At 31.2% G+C, this 18,643-nt stretch overlaps 3 protein-coding genes across 3 annotated transcripts; 2 read left to right on the forward strand and 1 right to left on the reverse strand.

Annotated features, from left to right (window-relative positions):
* The first annotated feature begins 38 nt into the window (after positions 1-38).
* Positions 39-6,780, forward strand: LOC130442863 (uridine-cytidine kinase-like 1). Its single transcript, XM_056777245.1, has 8 exons — positions 39-265; positions 405-538; positions 957-1,121; positions 1,182-1,459; positions 3,683-4,006; positions 4,743-5,004; positions 6,111-6,256; positions 6,312-6,780. The coding sequence occupies exons 1-8, from the start codon at positions 213-215 to the stop codon at positions 6,621-6,623; spliced, it is 1,674 nt and encodes a 557-aa protein (XP_056633223.1). The 5' UTR covers positions 39-212; the 3' UTR covers positions 6,624-6,780.
* Positions 6,781-8,581: 1,801 nt separating this feature from the next.
* Positions 8,582-12,987, reverse strand: LOC130442864 (threonylcarbamoyladenosine tRNA methylthiotransferase). The gene is made up of 8 exons (XM_056777246.1): positions 12,830-12,987; positions 12,646-12,772; positions 12,364-12,587; positions 12,155-12,311; positions 11,839-12,103; positions 9,437-9,710; positions 9,180-9,380; positions 8,582-9,122 (listed from the first exon to the last, which is right to left on the reverse strand). Exons 1-8 carry the CDS (start codon positions 12,853-12,855, stop codon positions 8,744-8,746), a joined length of 1,653 nt encoding a protein of 550 aa, XP_056633224.1. The 5' UTR covers positions 12,856-12,987; the 3' UTR covers positions 8,582-8,743.
* Positions 12,988-13,194: 207 nt separating this feature from the next.
* LOC130442421 (tetratricopeptide repeat protein 27) lies at positions 13,195-16,307 on the forward strand. Its single transcript, XM_056776516.1, has 3 exons — positions 13,195-13,872; positions 13,922-14,746; positions 15,314-16,307. The coding sequence occupies exons 1-3, from the start codon at positions 13,311-13,313 to the stop codon at positions 16,267-16,269; spliced, it is 2,343 nt and encodes a 780-aa protein (XP_056632494.1). The 5' UTR covers positions 13,195-13,310; the 3' UTR covers positions 16,270-16,307.
* The last annotated feature ends 2,336 nt before the right edge of the window (positions 16,308-18,643 follow it).

An 18,643-nucleotide genomic window follows, 5' to 3' on the forward strand; every position in this document is an offset into this window, starting at 1 on the left:
AATGCTATATTTAATACAAAAAGCGTCGATTAGAAATTGCCTAAAAATTAAAAGATTTGTATAAAACATGTTTTATAACCTAACCCAATATTTCAACATACTTTCTTAGTAAGTAGGGATGACAAGTTTGAATTATTCGCGATTGAAGAGTGCATAGAATATTATAAGTTAATTTATTATATTTATTAAAGATAATTTAAATTATCTTATAAATGGCTGCTAAAATTAACATTATTGATCCACCTTCGTCGGCAAGTTCCGATAGGTATGTCATTTTTTATTTTAATTAAATAAAAATAAATAAAATTTATCCTTGAATGAATAAATATTGGATAATTTTAGTTTTTTATATATCTTTAGTATACGTTTACAATATTGCTTTGTTGAAAATGATCTATTTTTAGTGACATCGAGGAAACGCACGCCGATTTTTCAGAGGTTTTTCCAGAGATAGAAATTGAAGAGGAAAAAAGCGGAGATTTCCATACCCCAGCTTCTCCTATAACTGTACCTTATTGTCCAAGACCTCCTTCAACAGGTAAGTGAATTAAATATTTAATGTTGAAATATTTACATATATGCAGAGGTGTTTTTATTTGCAAAGTCTGATAAAAAATTTTTATCGCATTCGAATAAATAATTTAACACGTTAATAGCCAACGCAATTTTCAGAATTTTATTCAATTGTATTATATCAGTAAAAATTATAATTTAAATATAAAATTATAGTCAAAAAGTGTAAAAAAGTAGATTTTTCTTGTTTTAATTTTTTTTGCTAGCTTTTGTAACAAAAATCTATTCTAGGAAGTTATATAATATTTGGCAGTCAACGTGTTGAATATTCATGATACTATGTTGATATTTTATACAGGAAATGTCGAAAACGAATAAATTTATTTGATTTGTGGAATAAAAGGTTTCATAAACAAATATTTCCGGAAATATAATTTTTAAAGGTTCCCAAAAATCACCTAGATCCAGAAGACAAAGAACGACATCTTTAAATCAAACAAAAAAACCCACGGAATCCATTATAAGAACTCAGCATCGTACAATATACACAGCGGGTAGGCCGCCTTGGTACAACAGTGTGGGACAAAAAGTTGAACCCTTCGTCATAGGTAGAAAGATATAAATACATTTGACGGTATTTTAAATTAACCCAAAGCGTTATTTTTAAGGAATATGTGGTGGAAGTGCCTCGGGGAAAACAACTGTAGCGGAAAAGATTATAGAATCCCTCGGGGTACCGTGGGTGACGTTACTTAGTATGGATTCCTTCTATAAAGTATTGAACGAAAAACAACATGAAATAGCCGATAGAAACGAATATAATTTTGATCATCCTGACGCGTTTGATTTCGATCTATTGGCGCAGACCCTTCAGAGGCTCAAGGAGGGTAGAAAAGTGGAAGTACCGATATATAATTTTCTAACGCATTCTAGAGAGGCTAAAACGGTAAGTGGAATTTCTGGAATACCTCTCGGGACTTTGATTTTGAAGTGATTTAGTTTAAAAATCATAAAGTAGAAGTTAATTAAAAAATCGAGACCAATTTTTGAAGGAGTACTTCTAGAGGATCATTTTATGTATAAAAAAATCAGGATTGCACCCTCGTTAGGAATTGCTGAGATACGAGGGTTTAAAGTCGAGATGTTGAAGATTACGGGGGAAAATATGACTTTAAGGCATTTAATTTTAGTAAATAGTAGTACTAGATGTATAAAAATTTTATTTTTTGTAAATAATTTCTTCCTTTATCCATAAAAATAAATATAACGATCTAGGATTGACAATTTAGGGATTATTTGTGAAAAAAATGGGATTGTAATATTTTTTAATGTTGTGAATTATGATTAGGGTTGAAATTAAAGTTTTTGATTTATTTTGAACTCAGATTCGTACTTTTCTGATCTGTTTAGTTCTAGTGGATGTATTTTTTATTGTGTGGACGTAATTTTCGAAATTTGAAAATTTTTAGGTTATGAAAAGTTAAAACTCATTCAAAACTCCAAAAATGAAATAATTTCGAGTTTTAAAATGCCGTCAATCGATTTAGGGCGAAATTTTACCTCTAAGAACAAGATTTTTGAAAATATTTCAACAAAAAATGGATAAAATCGTGAAAATATAATAATTTTGAAATTTTGCAATAAAAAATTGCTAAAAAAATTTGTTCGATAAAAACATTAAAAGTACCACTAATGGAACTTTAGGAAACTAAAAGTCGACTGATATCTCTAATTTTTTGATAAAATGTCATTTTAACTTTCAAATAGAGGGTGGAAATTTTTTTAAAAATCATACAGATCAAAATAATGAAAATATGAATTTTATTTTATACAGGAGGGCTTAAAAGTATTGTTCTATCGTAATTACTGTAAGAATTGTTATTTCTGAGATACGGGGTTTTAAAAACGAAGATATCGAGAATAGGGGGTTAAAACTATATTATCATCTTAGAGGCTACAAATTTTGGGGAAAAGTGGTGTTAGAAGTGTCAAAATTTCACTGTTCCTAGAGAACTCCTTCCCAAACTAAAAGTTTTGGGGCAATTTTATACTGAAATTTGTGTTCCTCGGGTCGATTTAGCTCTAATACATGCATTTTTTTAAGCCCAGACGTGAATTTAAAAAAATTAGAAGTATCGGTACACGCAAAATCAAAACTTATTCATAATTCAAAAATTAGAAGAATTTTGAGTTTAAAAATATTACTAATCGATTCAGGATGAAATTTTACTTTCTTGAACGAGTTTTGTGGAAAAATTTCCTCGGGAAATGATGAAAATCATGAAAATGTAATGATTTCGAGATTTTCCATACTGTAGCTCGAAAACAATTTAATTAAAAAAAATTTTTTCTTGGTAAAAGTTTGGAATTATCAAAAAAGAATTTTTTCAGTGCTAGAAGTCATAAAATGTCGTTCCAACCACTACAAGGAGTTGTAAATTTTTTTCAAAAACACATTACCATTTAAAAAATTGTCTCGATCAAAACAACGAGAATATTAACCCCATATTAAGAAATAGTACTTAAAAATGATTATTCTATGAAGAAAAAAATCATGACTACCATAAGAGTTGTTATTTCTGAGATACAGTGCTTCAAAGTTGAAATATGACTACAATTTATTGTTAATTTTGAGTTTCTCAAAAAATATCAATTCGTGAGATGAAAAATAAGCAAATTGCGTTCGTCTAAATTAATTTCCAATTAGCTTTTCGTATTTTAAGGTCCATTGATATACCAAGGGTCATCGAACAACCTTAAAATAAACTAATTGTTAAATACGCTAGACTATGAAGCGCGTTATATTTTTTGAATGACTATTTTTAAAAACTTCTATTCATATTACAACGTAGTAAAGTTCCCAAACCATAACCTTGATGAAATATTTCAGCTTAACTCGCCAATAAATGTGATTCATAAATTAATTGTAAATCTATTAATAGAAATATCGAAAATAACAAAAAAAAACGAATCTAAACATTTAATTTGTCAATTAAATATTTTCAAAACTAATTTAGATCGTATCTAAACTGTCTAAACTACAAAATTCCAATTCCAAAAATAGTTATTATCGATTCACATCATCCCTTATAGGTAATAAGTTTAGACCGGTTTCGGTTGTATCGAGTCTCTTCAGCACGGGATACACGCACACTTATTTTTATTCTAGAAAACAATGTACGGCGCTAACGTCATAATATTCGAAGGTATCTTAACTTTTCACAATCAAAAAGTAATCGACATGTTGGATATGAAAGTATTCGTAGACGCCGATCCGGACGTCAGACTTGCTCGTAGGTTGAGACGGGATATATCCCAAAGAGGTAGAGATTTAGAAGGGGTCATAAAACAATATACGTCAATGGTACAACCCTCTTTTAATCATTATATCGCCCCTTTGACTAGTCACGCCGATATAATAGTTCCTCGGGGTGGAGAAAACGAGGTTGCCATTCAGTTGATTGTACAGCATGTGCAAACACAGTTACAATTGGTAAGTATATAGTTAATAAATAGTTTGAAAATCGACTATTTTTGATTTAATAAAAAAATATTTTATGACAATAAAAATTATTATGACAAATATTTTATTAAAAAAAAATCCGCCTGAATATGTATTTCCAATTATGTCTGATGTAGAATTAAACATGGCAACATAGCGATTCGTTAAATTCATCATAGCCGTTATAACTTTGACAGTACGATCTCAAAATGGCGGACAGTGGTTGTCATAAAAGTTATTTCGAAATAAAAAATAAATTTCGATATAAAAAAACTTGAAATTACTGTGAGATTTATGAAAAATAAGTGACGTGTAATCTATTTTTTACAAATAAAATGATGAGTGTAGTTAGTTTTTTCGAAAAAATGTGTAAATTTAATAATGAATCTTCTACGTTCTCATATGCTGGAAGACAAAAAGATTCGTAAGTTATTTATTTTGTATAAAATACGTTTTTATTATTAATGGAATCTTTATTTACCTTCAATTTATAATAAAACAAGAATTATATTCATCAGATTACGTTTAAATAACTATTCCATAAATATTTATATCTTATAATCATCTATTATCGAAACATCTAATATAATTCAAGAAAAAATCAAGTTGTGTTCATAGTAGCGTAGTGGACTGTCAAGTTTGGTTAATTTTAACAAACAAATTAACTAATATTTCAAGATTTATTGAAAATTTTCAATTTTATAATAGCAACACATTATTTTTGTAGCGTGGTTTAAAACTTAGAGAAGAACTAGTTCAGGCGTATACAGAGAACAAACACAACATGCCCAGACCTGATACCGTTCGATTATTACCTACCACCCCTCAAATTAGGGGTTTGCATACGTTTATTAGAAATAAGGATACACCTAGGGATGAATTTATATTTTACAGTAAACGATTGATAAGATTGGTTATCGAATACACATTATCACTGATGACGTTTGTGGATAAGACCGTCGAAACCCCTCAAGGTGTTTTGTACCATGGTAAATACTATTTTTATTAGAAAAAATCTTCAGGAATGCAAAAAGTCGCTTTTAATGTGTTAGATTCGAAAAAAAAACATCTTATCAGCTCTACTTTTTGAGATATAAGGTAATTGAGGAAGTGTAGATGATTTTTGTGGCGATTACACTTTGAAAAAAATACGGGAAAACAATTTTTTAATTTTGTGAAAAGAAATTTTTGTGCATATTTTGGTATTAATTTTGGACAATTCGAAAATGGAAAAACAAACAAAACACCGGATTTTTAAGAAGCAATCAAAGAAACAAAATTTTTAAAAAACAAACCTAATTTTCAAAAACAAAAAAACTTTCTAGAAACAAACAAAAAACATGAAATGTTCAAAAAAACAAAATTTTCCAAAAGAAAAAAAATTTTGAAAAGAAAAAAATTCTCAAAAAACAATTTTCAAGAAACAAGAAACAAACTAAAAACAAATTTCCAAAAATCAAACAAAAAACAAAATTTTCAAAAAACAAACGAAAAAACAAAATTTTCAAAAAGAGAAAACAAAATTTTAAAAAAAAACGAAAAAACAAAATTTTCAAAAAGAAAATAAAACTTTCGAGAAATAAGCAAAAAAACATGAAATTTTCAAGAAACAAGAAACAAACAAATTTTCAAAAATCAAACAAAAAACAAAATTTTTGTATGCTTTTTAAAAATTTTGGCCGCATTTGGACAAGAAGAAAGTGTTATTTCATCAAGACAAATGCACCAGCAGATACATGTGTATCGAACTTATTAAACATCACTGGGAAAAGTGTATGGACTTAAAAGGAGATTACGTTTGTCTTTGTTGGACCAAGTACTTCTGTGACCATCCTCGTATCTTTCAAATTACGGCCAATTCGAGCCACAATGCAAAATTTTGTTGATCTTAATGGAGAATATTTCGGAAATCAATAAAGCCACATCTAATTATAAATATTACTTAACTACCAACCCTCGTAAAACTGACTTTTTAGATGAAAATTTATAGTAAAAATGACTTATCTCGAAAAATAGATCTGAAAAACGGAATGAATCAAAACAGTCGCATATAAAATTTTTAATTATACAGTGTATCGTTAAATTAAATTTTCAGGTAAAAAAATGGCTACGAGTAACATTTGCGGTGTTTCTATATTAAGAGCCGGTGAAACGATGGAACAAGCAGTTTGCGATGTATGTAAAGACATCAGAATAGGAAAAATATTGATACAAACAAATCTACAGACAGGAGAACCTGAGGTATATATATTCTTTTAGCAATAAAAAAATCCAATTAATTTCAATTTTTTTCCAGTTGTACTATTTACGATTACCCAAGGATATAAAGGACTACAAGGTAATCCTGATGGACGCCACCGTAGCCACGGGAGCAGCAGCTATGATGGCTATCAGAGTTTTACTCGATCACGACGTTTTGGAAAGCAACATTTTGATAGTGTCGTTATTAATGGCGGAATCAGGTGTTCAATCGATAGCTTACGCTTTTCCCGAAGTCCAAATAGTCACTACGGCCATAGATCCAGAGATTAACGACAGATTTTACGTATTACCCGGTATAGGAAATTTCGGTGACAGATATTTCGGTACGGAACCTTCTGAATTGTAAACTGTCGGTTGTTAAGCTCCCAACTTTATTCACCAAAGGATTTTCCGGTGCCGAATCGTTCATAGGGGGCCAAAGACTGGATGTGGGTGCTGCTACTACTCGTGAAATTTTTTTATGTATAAAGTGTTTTCGAATTAAATCATATTGTTATATGGAATATATGGTCGATCTTTATTATTATAAACCGTTATTTCAAAATATAGAGGGGAAATTTGGGAGAAAAGAAGAAAATAAAAATGTGATAAAAGAGAAAATTATTAGTGTAATGGTGAAAATTGATGATGAAACCTAAAATAATAGTGTGATAATAGTGAAAACTTGATAAAGTGACAAAAGGAATTAACTAAACCTAAAATAAAAGTGTGATAATAGTGAAAACTTAGTGTAGTGAAAAAAGTAATTGGCGAAATATGAAATAAAAGTGTGATAATATTTAAAACTGTTAGTGTAGGGGTGAAAATAAACGACTAAACCTGAAATAAAAGTGTGATAATAGTGAAAAAAGTAATTAACGAAATCTGAAATAAAAGTGCTAAGTGTGATAATAGTTAAAACTGTTAGTGTAGTGGTGAAAATAAATAACAAAACCTAAACTAAAAGTGTGATAATAGTGAAAATTTGATGAAGTGACAAAAGGAATTGACTGAACCTGAAATAAAAAGTGATAATAGTGATTCAAGTCCAAATAAGTACAAAAAAAAAATAGAATTTACATTGAAATTCCAAGCAGTGTTGGCAAATTGTTTCAATAACCGAATAAAAAAAAATGAAAATACTTGTGCTGATAGGAACGAAATATAAACACAAAAAATAAGTAAATAATAATCAGAACATGGAACGTAACTTATAATATATGACGTCGTTACTACTGGCCACGTTAGTGATATATATTTCGAAAAACTGACACATAGTAATGTCATAGTAAACAAACGAAGGTATTATAATGGCGGTTATTTTCATTTTTATATTTTGAAATTGTTTTGTAAAATGCTTATTTTTCTCCTATCATTGATTATAGAAGATGTTTGGTGAGATTTTATACCTTCAGTTTTAAAACGAATCGAATGATCTTGCAAAAAAAGGAGTGAAAGATGGATTTTTGCTCTAAAAGTAAATTAGGGTAAGATGCTCAAAATTGCTTAAAACGTTCAAAATAGGTGAGTTAATGAATATTCACATAAATTAATGTTATTGACAGGTCGAAACATTTTTATAAGTTTAAAAATGAATTAATTAAAAGATGACCTAAAATTAACACAATTTATCAAAATAAACATAAGAGGGGATCTTCGAATTAAGAAATTAAAGTTATAGTAATTAATAAGAATATGAAAATATGAGTTTTATAAAATATTTTTTTTTAATAAAAATCTTCAAAAATAGAAGATTCACATTCTTTTAACATGGGATGAGGAAATGAAATAATTCGCAAAACTTTCAAAATAAAGTTGTGAAAAATAATTTTTTGAAATTGAAGTTTAATTATCCTTTTATCCGTTTTTTCCACTTTTTCCTATCCTTTGTTACTTTATTCATCTACTGTATTATTTTTCCTTTACCTGTACCAAAATTTTCCTGGTCCTTCCTTTTCTTATGTATATTAGACTTTGTGGTGTTGCTCGCTTTATATTTCTGTACCAGTTTAAATAAAAGTATCAATTAGGTATATTAAAATAGAAGAACACATATTTATTTTTTCATAAAACGACGATAACAACAAACTAAATATACAACAAGACATAAGATCATTAAAAATAAGAAAAAAATGCTTAAAAAAACAGATTAAGATAATTTAGTGATAAAAAATAACTTTGTATACCGGGGGAGTCATTTTTATCATAACGTAGTGCTGATTGAAAAATAAGCGGCGTTGCCGTTCCTCAAATTAAGTAGAAACATAAAAGAAATGAAAAAAAAAATTATTTTTCTATTTGAGAAGCGAATTCGACTCCGAGAAATTGATATCAACACCGAATATAAAATTTTCTATAATCTGGAGTATCCGAAGATGAAAATTTTTATGCCAAAAGTGTTGATATAGTAGAATATGGAAATCCATAAGAATTGAGGTACAAAAAAATAGATAAATACATTTATTATTGTTTTATTTACAAAAAGTCCTATAAATAAGCATAATTCCATAAAATCCTCAATAAAACCGACGCCAACAGGACTATTAGTCCGTACAACCATTTATCATCGACGCCCTCTTCCAAACCAACCCCCGACACTATCCCCTTCTCCAAGGGTGCCCTCAAACCGGGCATAACGACATCGTCGATTGGTTCCCCGATCATAGAAAACTTCGAAGCTTTCACCACCCGAATTTTCACCATTTTCCCCAAATATTCCTCCTTCAACGGTATCAAAACTTGTTCGTAGAATTTATTATGCGCCACGTAATATTTTTTATCGTGAGATATTTCAGTCGCTAGAACTTCTTGTATCTCCCCTATTTTATGTTCGTAAGGAAAATATGAGTGAAACAACTCGGTTAACCTAAAAGAAAAACATTGACTAACCTCAAATTCACCTCGACCTTCCATCCCTTTTTACCTTTTAGTTCTCTGTTTAACTTCCTGAGTTGGTACTCTTGCAAGTAGAGCCGCGGGAGTCCCCGGTCGAGGATAAAACTGATTAATAAACAAACTGGGAAATTTATATTTTCCGCACAAATCCAAAGTTTCCCGGAAATCTTTTTCCGTTTCCGTCGGAAATCCGCAAATAATATCAGTAGCTATAGTTATACCGGGTACCCTACAATATCCCGCGATTAAATTCACGCAATTTTTCCCTTTTAAACGTTCACTTACTTTTCCCTAAGGAAGTTCACGACGTTTTCGAAATCTTCTCTGCAATATTCCCTTTTCATATCACTTAAAACGGCGTCGCTCGCCGATTGTATCGGTACGTGGAGGAAAGCGTAAACTCTATCGTCCCCCATTATCTTCGCTATTTCTTCTAAATGTTCGAGAATATACGGGGGATTCGTCATACCTAACCTTAATCTACAACCTTTCGGTATTACTTCCACCAATTTCCATAAAAGTTCCGGTAAAGTCGTACCTATATCACGCCCGTAAGTACCTACGATTCGATTCCATTACAATTTTTACTTTATCTATGTAATATTGACCGAAAAAATCAAAAAATACACGCCAGAACGAACGCGGATAGCCCCCCCTCAAGGACTTTGACGTTGGTAGAGCAACCGGGACCCCCTTGGACGAACCAATTTGGGCTGGTGCAAAGGACGGACTGCTAAGGGACCGTTGAACACTTAAGCCTTCAGATAAACCCGTCATCTCCATCGATGAATGGTATCTGAGCCTAAATAAAAGTCGCGAACGATGTCTGCGGAAACCTCGACCAAATTCCACGGTATATTATCCTTATTATGACGTACGACGCTCTGTTGCACTTGACAATTATTCCCTAGCTACTCGTGGAAACACCACGGACATTATTAACAAAAATAACTCATTCCCTTCCTACTATTATGGATTATGAAATATTACAACCCACAGATTCCTGTTTTCCCATCGAAAGTCCTTCTAGGCGGTACAGTGACAAATCCCTCACTTTTCCCCGATGGTTCGGACCAAACAAGGACCACGGTACCCCCTATACCTAAACCATCGATCTCTTTCGATGTTTAAGTTCTTAATGGTGCTTTTGATAACGTAAATAGTGCGAAGAAGGAAAACCACGACTGTCCAGACTACTCACGACTTAACAACAGTTCCTAACTTTACCTTGACCTCCAAACCTCCCCTAACCACGCTAAAACAAGACGTGCAAAGTCGAAGTGAATCGGTCGCTAACTGTTACCTAAAAGCAGCTGCTCGATGTCCGGTGCCATCTCCTTCCTATTCGGCTGGTTTGAAATAATAATTACGGCCGAAAATGTGGCTACACACGAAACTCCCGAATCCTGACCTATAAATTTTAAGTCTATGGAGGAGCTATGGAATCGTGACTCCAACTAAGTAACAGTAACTTCTGCGGAAGACACTCCAAATTAAGCACTCGGAACGGGCGATACTCAATCGAAGCCATAGAAACACAGTAATCTCAATCTGATCAGATAGCGGAGCAGCTATAGAAGCCATAACGGTCGTATAGGTGTGTTCTAGGTTAGTGCAAAAAAGTCATAAGGGCCTATCAAATCTCTTAAGTTAAGCACTCACTAGGACAGCCTAATGGCGTCAAACCGAAGCGCCATGTCAAGGGGGGGGGGGCACGCCAAGCCTTTGAACGCTTACCACCACCATAACAAAGATAATATCAACCAAAAAGACGTGTATGATAAATCAAGGTAAGCCCTAAAGGATTTACTGTGGCCGCTTTTTCTTGTTCAGTGCTTATAGATGATCTACTAACCCCGCTTCCATTAGAAAATGGCTTTAGCTACCAAGAGCTATTAACTATTTCATATTTCCTGTTTTGAAAATCCAAAGTCTTCCACATTTCAAGAGTATGGATCATCTACAAATCTGGTATCTCCAGGAGTACAATGAAGTGCCTCTTCCTAATGTTGATACATTTTCTTTGATAATAAGGTCCCAGGAGTATGTTTACTTGTCTTAGTCCATGTAGATTTGTCCAGTAACTATTTTTTTTCAATCTACATCCTTTTGTAGGGTTTTCTATATATCCTGGTCCTGAAAATAGTTTATCTGTTCCTGCTTTACCAAATCTGTCTGTTATTTCATTTCCTTCCACTTCTGTATGTCCTGGAACTTTATTATTTTTCTGCAGCTCATAAAACTTGTCCAGGTTTACTCAAATCGACTTGGATCTTATGAAACAGCAGATCTCTAATGACCATTTAGTTATTAGATAGGAAGATACTAGATAAAAGTACTAACATAAGGGTGTACTTTGAAATTATACAGCCCTGTAGAAATATAGTACTAAAATATGATTAAAAAACCGATGAAAATATCTAATCTATTGAATTTTTTTAAAAAATTCATTATTTTCTAACGAAATTCATACTAATCCTGCAAAATTTTAGTTTCTAATATTCAATATGTTGACTGAAACTAATAATTTGCTTCGCTGAGGAGATTTTTAATATTATGACAAAATTGTGAAAATTTCCTTCACAGTCAACGTGTTAAATTAAATTCAATGCAAATAGCAGTAGAAAAAAAATATATAAAAACAAACATTTTTGTACCAAATATATTTGTTATATTGAAATCCTTACCAGTATCTTCTGAGGTTAACCAAATCTCAACAACCCCTTCTTCAAATGCTTGTTTCGCCCTAGCAATAATTTCTTCAGGAGGATAACTGCCTAAATCACCCCTAGCATGTTTAGTTTTACAATAAGTGCATTGATTAAGACAACCTGTGTTGATTGCTATGATTTCTATCAGAGGATTTCTCCTCACTTTTGGAAGTAATAAAGAAGCTCCCCCAATTTTTTTACCATTCTCCTTTTTTGTACCTAATAATTTAACGGTGTTACCCTGTAAAAAATTATTAAATTATGAGAAGAATTATATAAAGAGGAAATTTACTTTGAGGGTTTCTTCCACTACTTCAACGACTCGGTCTATTTGTTGAACTCCTATTATACTCAACCCTTGTATAAACGACGTTTTTGGAGCTCCTTGGGGTACACATCCTGCTAATACTAAATGTTTACCTTGTTTTTTAGCGGATTCAATTTCGTTTCTATAAAAAAATTAATTGAAAGCTTGTTGTACTTACGTTTTGAGTTAACTACCTGAAATGATCCTCTGCTGGACTTTTAACTGTACAACTATTCAATAAAATTAAATCAGCTTCTTTTTTATCTTCAGTTAATTTATATCCGTAAGCGGCCAATTGTCCAGCCATATATTCCGAATCCGAGCTGTTGTGTGCGCAGCCCCACGTTCCTATATAAATTTTTTGAGTTCCTGGTATATTTTCTCCTATAGGTATTGGGGGTTGGTTTTCGATTTTGTTCTTAAATAATATCGATGGTTTCTAATACGGAAAAATGTCGTAATAAAAAAATACGTACTTTCTTTTTTGCTTGAACTTTAACGTTCTTACGACTACTATATCTATCTTTGGGAGTTAGATCTTGAGAAGAAATTAGATCTTCGATATCGTTGATTATTTCATTGCAAAAAGGTGAATAGGTTGAACTACAATAAATATATTATTCTGTGTTTTTAATTTTTATTAGTAATGCCGAGATTTACCTGTCGTGCACAACTTCTACATCCATTTTTTTAAATCTCCACTGTTTTTTAAAGATATAAAAAAAGATAATTTATCTTAATATTTTGTATATTATAAAAATTTTTATAACACGTTTGTTTTTAAAAAAAATTGTTAGAGTTAATTTCTTCTTCATTTTTTAAACCTTACCATAACAGCACTATAGCTAGTTTTGAAAATAAAACTGTAATCAAAAAAGTTATTTTCTATAGAGATTATTTAATTGATAAATTGTATAAAAAAGAAAGAAAAACAAATTTTTCGTATGTTGTAAGTTTTATTTTTTTGAAATTATAAGTATATTAACATGTAAAAATGCCTAATCATAAAATTGTCATTTGTCATCACAAATTTTATGTTTGTAAAATGTTAGGTTAGACATGTTAAAGTTGCACGTTGATTTTGTTTAGTATTGAAATATTTTACAACTCATTAATTAAAATTGCAAATAAATTAAACAAAATGACTAATACCGAAGAGTTACTTTACGAATTTTTATTAATACCAAGAACATATGAAGAGGAAACTGAAAAATTAGAAGCCGAAACCAAAAACTTTAACCAATTGTTAACTTGTAATGAAAACTGGAATAATTTTTTCGAACATTCATTCGATAATACCCAAATAAAAACATTTTTTAATAATATAGACGAAGAAGAAAAACAGAATTATTTCAAATTCGGTTTAGCGTGTATTACCTATTTCGTACAAGGTAATTTTACAGGACCGAATCTGCCCAAAGAAATCGATAATTATTTTAATTCCCACAAATTCGAAACGTCTAAATTTTCAAAGTTATTATCGGTTAACAACGAAGACATTAATATTAATACAAAATATCCTGTTTTACTAGTAACAGCAAAATTAATTTTTGAGCATTGTGTTATTAATGAAACAGTTAACGATTGGTGGAATTGGAGAGTTATTTGGGTACATCAACAAATTTTGGAAGACTTAAGCCCTTCTTTACTTTCCGAAGCTGATAGATTATATAAACAATTCCACATCAATCCCGAATTAAATAGTAAGTTTCAAACTCTTGTAACTATAAATCTATTTTTAATTATTTTTAGAATATATAAAATCCGCGTTAGATGTCGAAGTGGCTCAACTATATCTCACTTTTAGACAAATTTCAAGAGCTAAAGAACACATTTTAATGGCTCTGGAAATGTTAGGAATCCGATACGACCTATTAGGCGCCCTTGGTAAAAGAACACGATATCAAGAAAAAGAATTAGCACAGTTAGCTTTAAAAGTAACTGTTGAAGAAGAAAGGGAAGAAGATGAGACCATAAATATAGAAGAAAACGATCTTCCAAAAGATATTCCAATAGGAGACGACGTTCTTTTAAATTCAATCGATTTTTTAGAAGATTTAGGTATAAAAAGTAAATTAGGACGTTTGGAACAAAAACTTTTTGTTACTATTGTTAGTGATATGATAATATCTAAACCGCAAGATGGATTACAGAAAGAACAAATGATGCCTTTTATAGATCTTGTACTAAGTCAAAAAAACACGTTTACCATTAAAATAGCCTGTTTATTGATGAGATGTAAATTAGAAACTAAAAATAGTAAAATTTTAGAACGGGCATTAAAACAAAGCGAAGAAATATTACAATGTTTAAATAAAGAAAAACCTTCACCTTTATCAAGAATAATCGACGCTTTTGGAACCGGTATGCCTCCAATATGGAAAATCGAAATGCAATATGCTAATATTTTGATAAGTTTGGGGTTGGTGAGGAGCGCTTTGATTACTTATACGAAATTGAAGCTTTGGGAAGAAGTAATAATTTGTTACACCTTTTTACAACTAAAACATAAAGCCGCCGAAGTTATACAAGAACAAATTGATCAAAATCCAACCCCAAAACTATTTTGTTTATTAGGTAAGAAAATAATCCATTCTACAGGGTGATTTGATTAATGTGATAAAAAACTCTTTTCTCCTTTTCACTTACATGGTAAAAAACACCCTATATTTTATTGCATATTTGGAATATAAAGCTATGGTGTGTTCCATAGGGTATTGAAGATTGTTTTGGGGTGTCTTTGAAGGTTTTACAACCACTCTGCACTTACATCTAGAAGGTATTTCGTACAAGATTCTATATGTCTTCGTCCTGCTTATAAAGGAGGCTATTTTTTTGAAATCTCACTTTACAAGGTCGTCCTATTGTCTTAAAAGTGGAATTTGCTCCATTAGAAGACTGGCCAACAGTTTCAGGTCAGCACAAGAAGTTTTTCGTAGTTTCGAATCAATAAGACTCCATCTGATTCATTAGCAATTCATTCTGCTCCAAGATAAATTTTTTTTGTAATTAGCGATTTTAGAGTCCAGTTACATTCCTAGACTAGTTTGGATTTTTACTGAATAGTTTTCGGGATCTTCCAGTCCTCTTGGAAATTCATTGTGCATGTTGGTGTTTCCAATTTAATGAAATTTTTTTTTCTAGGAGACGCTACTGATGACGTATCCTGTTACGAGAAGGCTTGGGAATTATCAAAACGACGCAGCCATAGAGCGCAACGTCATTGGGGGAAGTATCTTTTCTCCCATAAAAAATATGAAGAATGCATCCCCCATTTTGAAAAAGCCTTGAGTATCAACCCTCTGCACCCTCCGACGTGGTTCAGATTAGGCTACGCGGCTCTTAAAATAGAAAATTGGCAAACGGCAGCGACCGCTTACAGGCGGTACACGTGCTTCGAACCGGAATGTTTCATAGCGTGGAATAACCTAGCGCAAGCGTGCATAAAAATTGGTAACAAAAGGGGCGCCCATCAGGCGATTCTGGAAGCACTGAAATGCAACTACGATAATTGGAAAGTTTGGGAAAATTTGTTGGTGATCAGTTGCGATATTTCGAATTTTTCTGAAGTCATCAGGGCTTACCACAGATTATTGGATCTCCAAGAAAAATATTTGAACGTCGAAGTGTTGAACGTTTTGGTTTATAACGTTTGTAACGATATAAACGATTCCGAGGGTCAGACGGCGCATCGGTTCTTACAGAAAACTAGGGAATTATTGGGGAGGGTTACTTCCTTGTACCCCACCGAAGGGTATATTTGGGAGCTTTATGCTAACTTGTCCCCGTCGATTCTTCTCAAAGCTCAACGGTTGCAGCGAGCTTATAGGGGGTACACTCAAGGTTCCTGGGATAAGAATCCTACGACGTGTCAACAAGTTTTGTATGTTTGCGTTAAGTTGGCGGAAATTGTGTTGGATGACGATATAGATCCTCGAGATACTATTGTTAATTCTGTTAAGTTGAATCTGAGTTCTGCTATTACGGCTGTTAAGAAGCAGGATTTTGAGGAGACGCGCGATTTGGTGGGACAAGTTTCGGTGCATTTGGATAAAATCGTTCAAAAATTGAAAAACGACGGTGCTAAAAGTAACAGTTAGGTTTCAAACGTTTCATTTTTTTAATAAAAATAGAAAAATATTTTGATTTTTTCATTTATTTCCTTATTCCACCAACACTCAATGCACTTTTCACTAAATTATTGGGTTACACTTAACTATGCACTAATTTATCACTAAACACTTATTTAATTTATTTAAATTCGCCGTTTAGTTAACTTTTTTCCTATCCTGATAAGTTTACTACGATATCAAATTATTTACTAACCTTTTGCATGCTAGAAGTTCATTTTTTAAGGTGGATCTATAAACTCATATGCCCGCGTTGGCGTGAACATAAATTAAACTTTGGCAATGGCTTCATAAAGTTTGAGCCAAAACACCTGACCGTATTCTCAAAGGCCTTTGGAAAAATCAAAAGGCACGACGGGTCTACCTAAAGCCCTATATTTTTAACAGCCCACAAAGCTACTATTGTATGGATGAATTAAATTAATGTTAAGATTGAGATTTTATTTTGTGAAGGTTGAAGTAATTAGAAGCTTTTTTTGACAGAGTTATTTCGAATTTTGCTTTTTAACAAATAAAAATCTTGAGCCTGATTTCAATCTTTATTAAAAATATAATTTGACATTTTGTATAATTTCATTAACAGATAACTTACCTGATTCGGTTATATACTTTCATTTCACGTTTGCAGTAAATTTTAATTTTAAAATTTCTTATTTTAAATAAAATACAACTCAACTTGTTTTCTTTTTATTTCTTTCAACGAACTTACACAGACTTTTATATCTTGTCAAAACTTTTCTTCTTCTTTTTTTAAAACTAACTTTTTAACAAGGATACAAAAGAAACTTTTCCTAACACTACAAAATGAATATCAAAATAGAAATATAATTCCAACCATACTAAAAAATGTATGTTAATCCTTAAGATGCAATTTAGTGTTGAAGCTCAGCGCTGCATCAAATTAAATCACGTGATACAATTTTGACTGGAGCGTAATCTTAAATTAAGGTTACGTCAAAACTATTTAAATTAAATTGGGGTGTTTAACTTGATTAAGTAACAAGTTCTTAAATATTTTATATCTAACAATTTATATTTAAAACACATTTTATGTTTATAGGTTTACAGACTATTTACCACGGCTATACATATCTATAAATTCTTCTTTCAAGAAATTAATAATCATTGAATACCCAGCCAAAGTAGCAGGCCATGTAACTGTATTGTCTGTGGTTGAAAAAAAAATGCACAATAACTTAACCTTAAAATACGTATCGGTCATCTTATTCTTCTCTTATTGGTCTTGTTTAACTCGATAATTGAGTGAGGTTTCAATAACTAAATAAACGTTGAAAAAAATCTTCTTTACAACATATTCTTAATATAATTAACATAAGTTTAAAGAAAGACAAACTGTTAACAATTTTTATTTCCAGATATCAATACAATAATGAATATTTATCCCTAATGATAATAAATATCTCGTTAATTTGAGCTCGTTCGTGACACAGAAGTCGAAACGTCATTCCGAGACGATCTTTTGACATTTAGCTTCGATTCTAAATACTCCATTTTTTGATGTAACTGAAAATTTTCGTACATTAAGTAGTTATTTTTACGCACCTACAAAAAAATAATCCATCAATTGCGTTTCTAAAGTTAACAAAAGAAATATAAATTCGTTTTAAAGTCATAGTTACTTCTTGTAACAGTAAAGCTTTCTCGGAATTTGAAGTGTTCTGTAATTGTTCACTTAAAATATCGTCCTTTTCCAATGACTGTTTGGTTAATACACTCACGAATCTGTTATGAACAAGTCGTAAAGTATCTCGTTCTTCTCTTAACTTTTCAATCTACAACGCGAATTTGAAATAAATAAAATCACGTTTGCAAGAAAATTGTTCCACCTCTAATAATACAGTACTAAAGGTGGGAACCGTTTCTTAAAATAATAATCGGAACGTAACTTTGTAACGGTTCCAAAACCTATATTATTTATTTTTACCTTTTTATTTTTTCGGTTTTTTAATCTACTAATTTTTTCTAATAAATTCTTGAATTCCGTTTCGTATTTTTGTAAAATGAATTTGGCGTTTTCTATTTCTTCTTTTAATCGAGTATTTTCCGTTTGATATTTTCGTATTTCGTTCTGTCTTATATCTAATATTTTTAATAAACCATTCTGGTTTGCAAGTAATTCTTCATATCTAAATAAAATGTGTCTAATATAACTCATTTTTACCCGACAAAGATAATTTGTATTAATCACGCATAAAAAACTCACTTTCGAGGGTTAACTGAAAAGATTACAATCTAAAAATTTTTGTAATTAATATTATAAATAAACGTGATATTAACAGTTTTTTGTACAAAAATCAACATTGCTACGATGATGTTGCATAAT

Source organism: Diorhabda sublineata, chromosome 4 (genome assembly GCF_026230105.1).
Source record: "Diorhabda sublineata isolate icDioSubl1.1 chromosome 4, icDioSubl1.1, whole genome shotgun sequence".
NCBI classification, from domain to species: domain Eukaryota; kingdom Metazoa; phylum Arthropoda; class Insecta; order Coleoptera; family Chrysomelidae; genus Diorhabda; species Diorhabda sublineata.

Coding starts and splice junctions, on each gene's coding strand:
- LOC130442863 (XM_056777245.1), top strand. CDS start 213: ATGGCTGCTAAAATTAACATTATTGATCCACCTTCGTCGGCAAGTTCC. Junction 266..404: donor TCGTCGGCAAGTTCCGATAG/GTATGTCATTTT, acceptor ATCTATTTTTAG/TGACATCGAGGAAACGCACG. Junction 4,007..4,742: donor TGCAAACACAGTTACAATTG/GTAAGTATATAG, acceptor TTATTTTTGTAG/CGTGGTTTAAAACTTAGAGA.
- LOC130442864 (XM_056777246.1), bottom strand. CDS start 12,855: ATGGATGTAGAAGTTGTGCACGACAG. Junction 12,588..12,645: donor AAGTTCAAGCAAAAAAGAAA/GTACGTATTTTT, acceptor ATATTATTTAAG/AACAAAATCGAAAACCAACC. Junction 12,312..12,363: donor CCAGCAGAGGATCATTTCAG/GTAGTTAACTCA, acceptor ATTTTTTTATAG/AAACGAAATTGAATCCGCTA.
- LOC130442421 (XM_056776516.1), top strand. CDS start 13,311: ATGACTAATACCGAAGAGTTACTTTACGAATTTTTATTAATACCAAGA. Junction 13,873..13,921: donor CATCAATCCCGAATTAAATA/GTAAGTTTCAAA, acceptor AATTATTTTTAG/AATATATAAAATCCGCGTTA. Junction 14,747..15,313: donor AAAACTATTTTGTTTATTAG/GTAAGAAAATAA, acceptor TTTTTTTTCTAG/GAGACGCTACTGATGACGTA.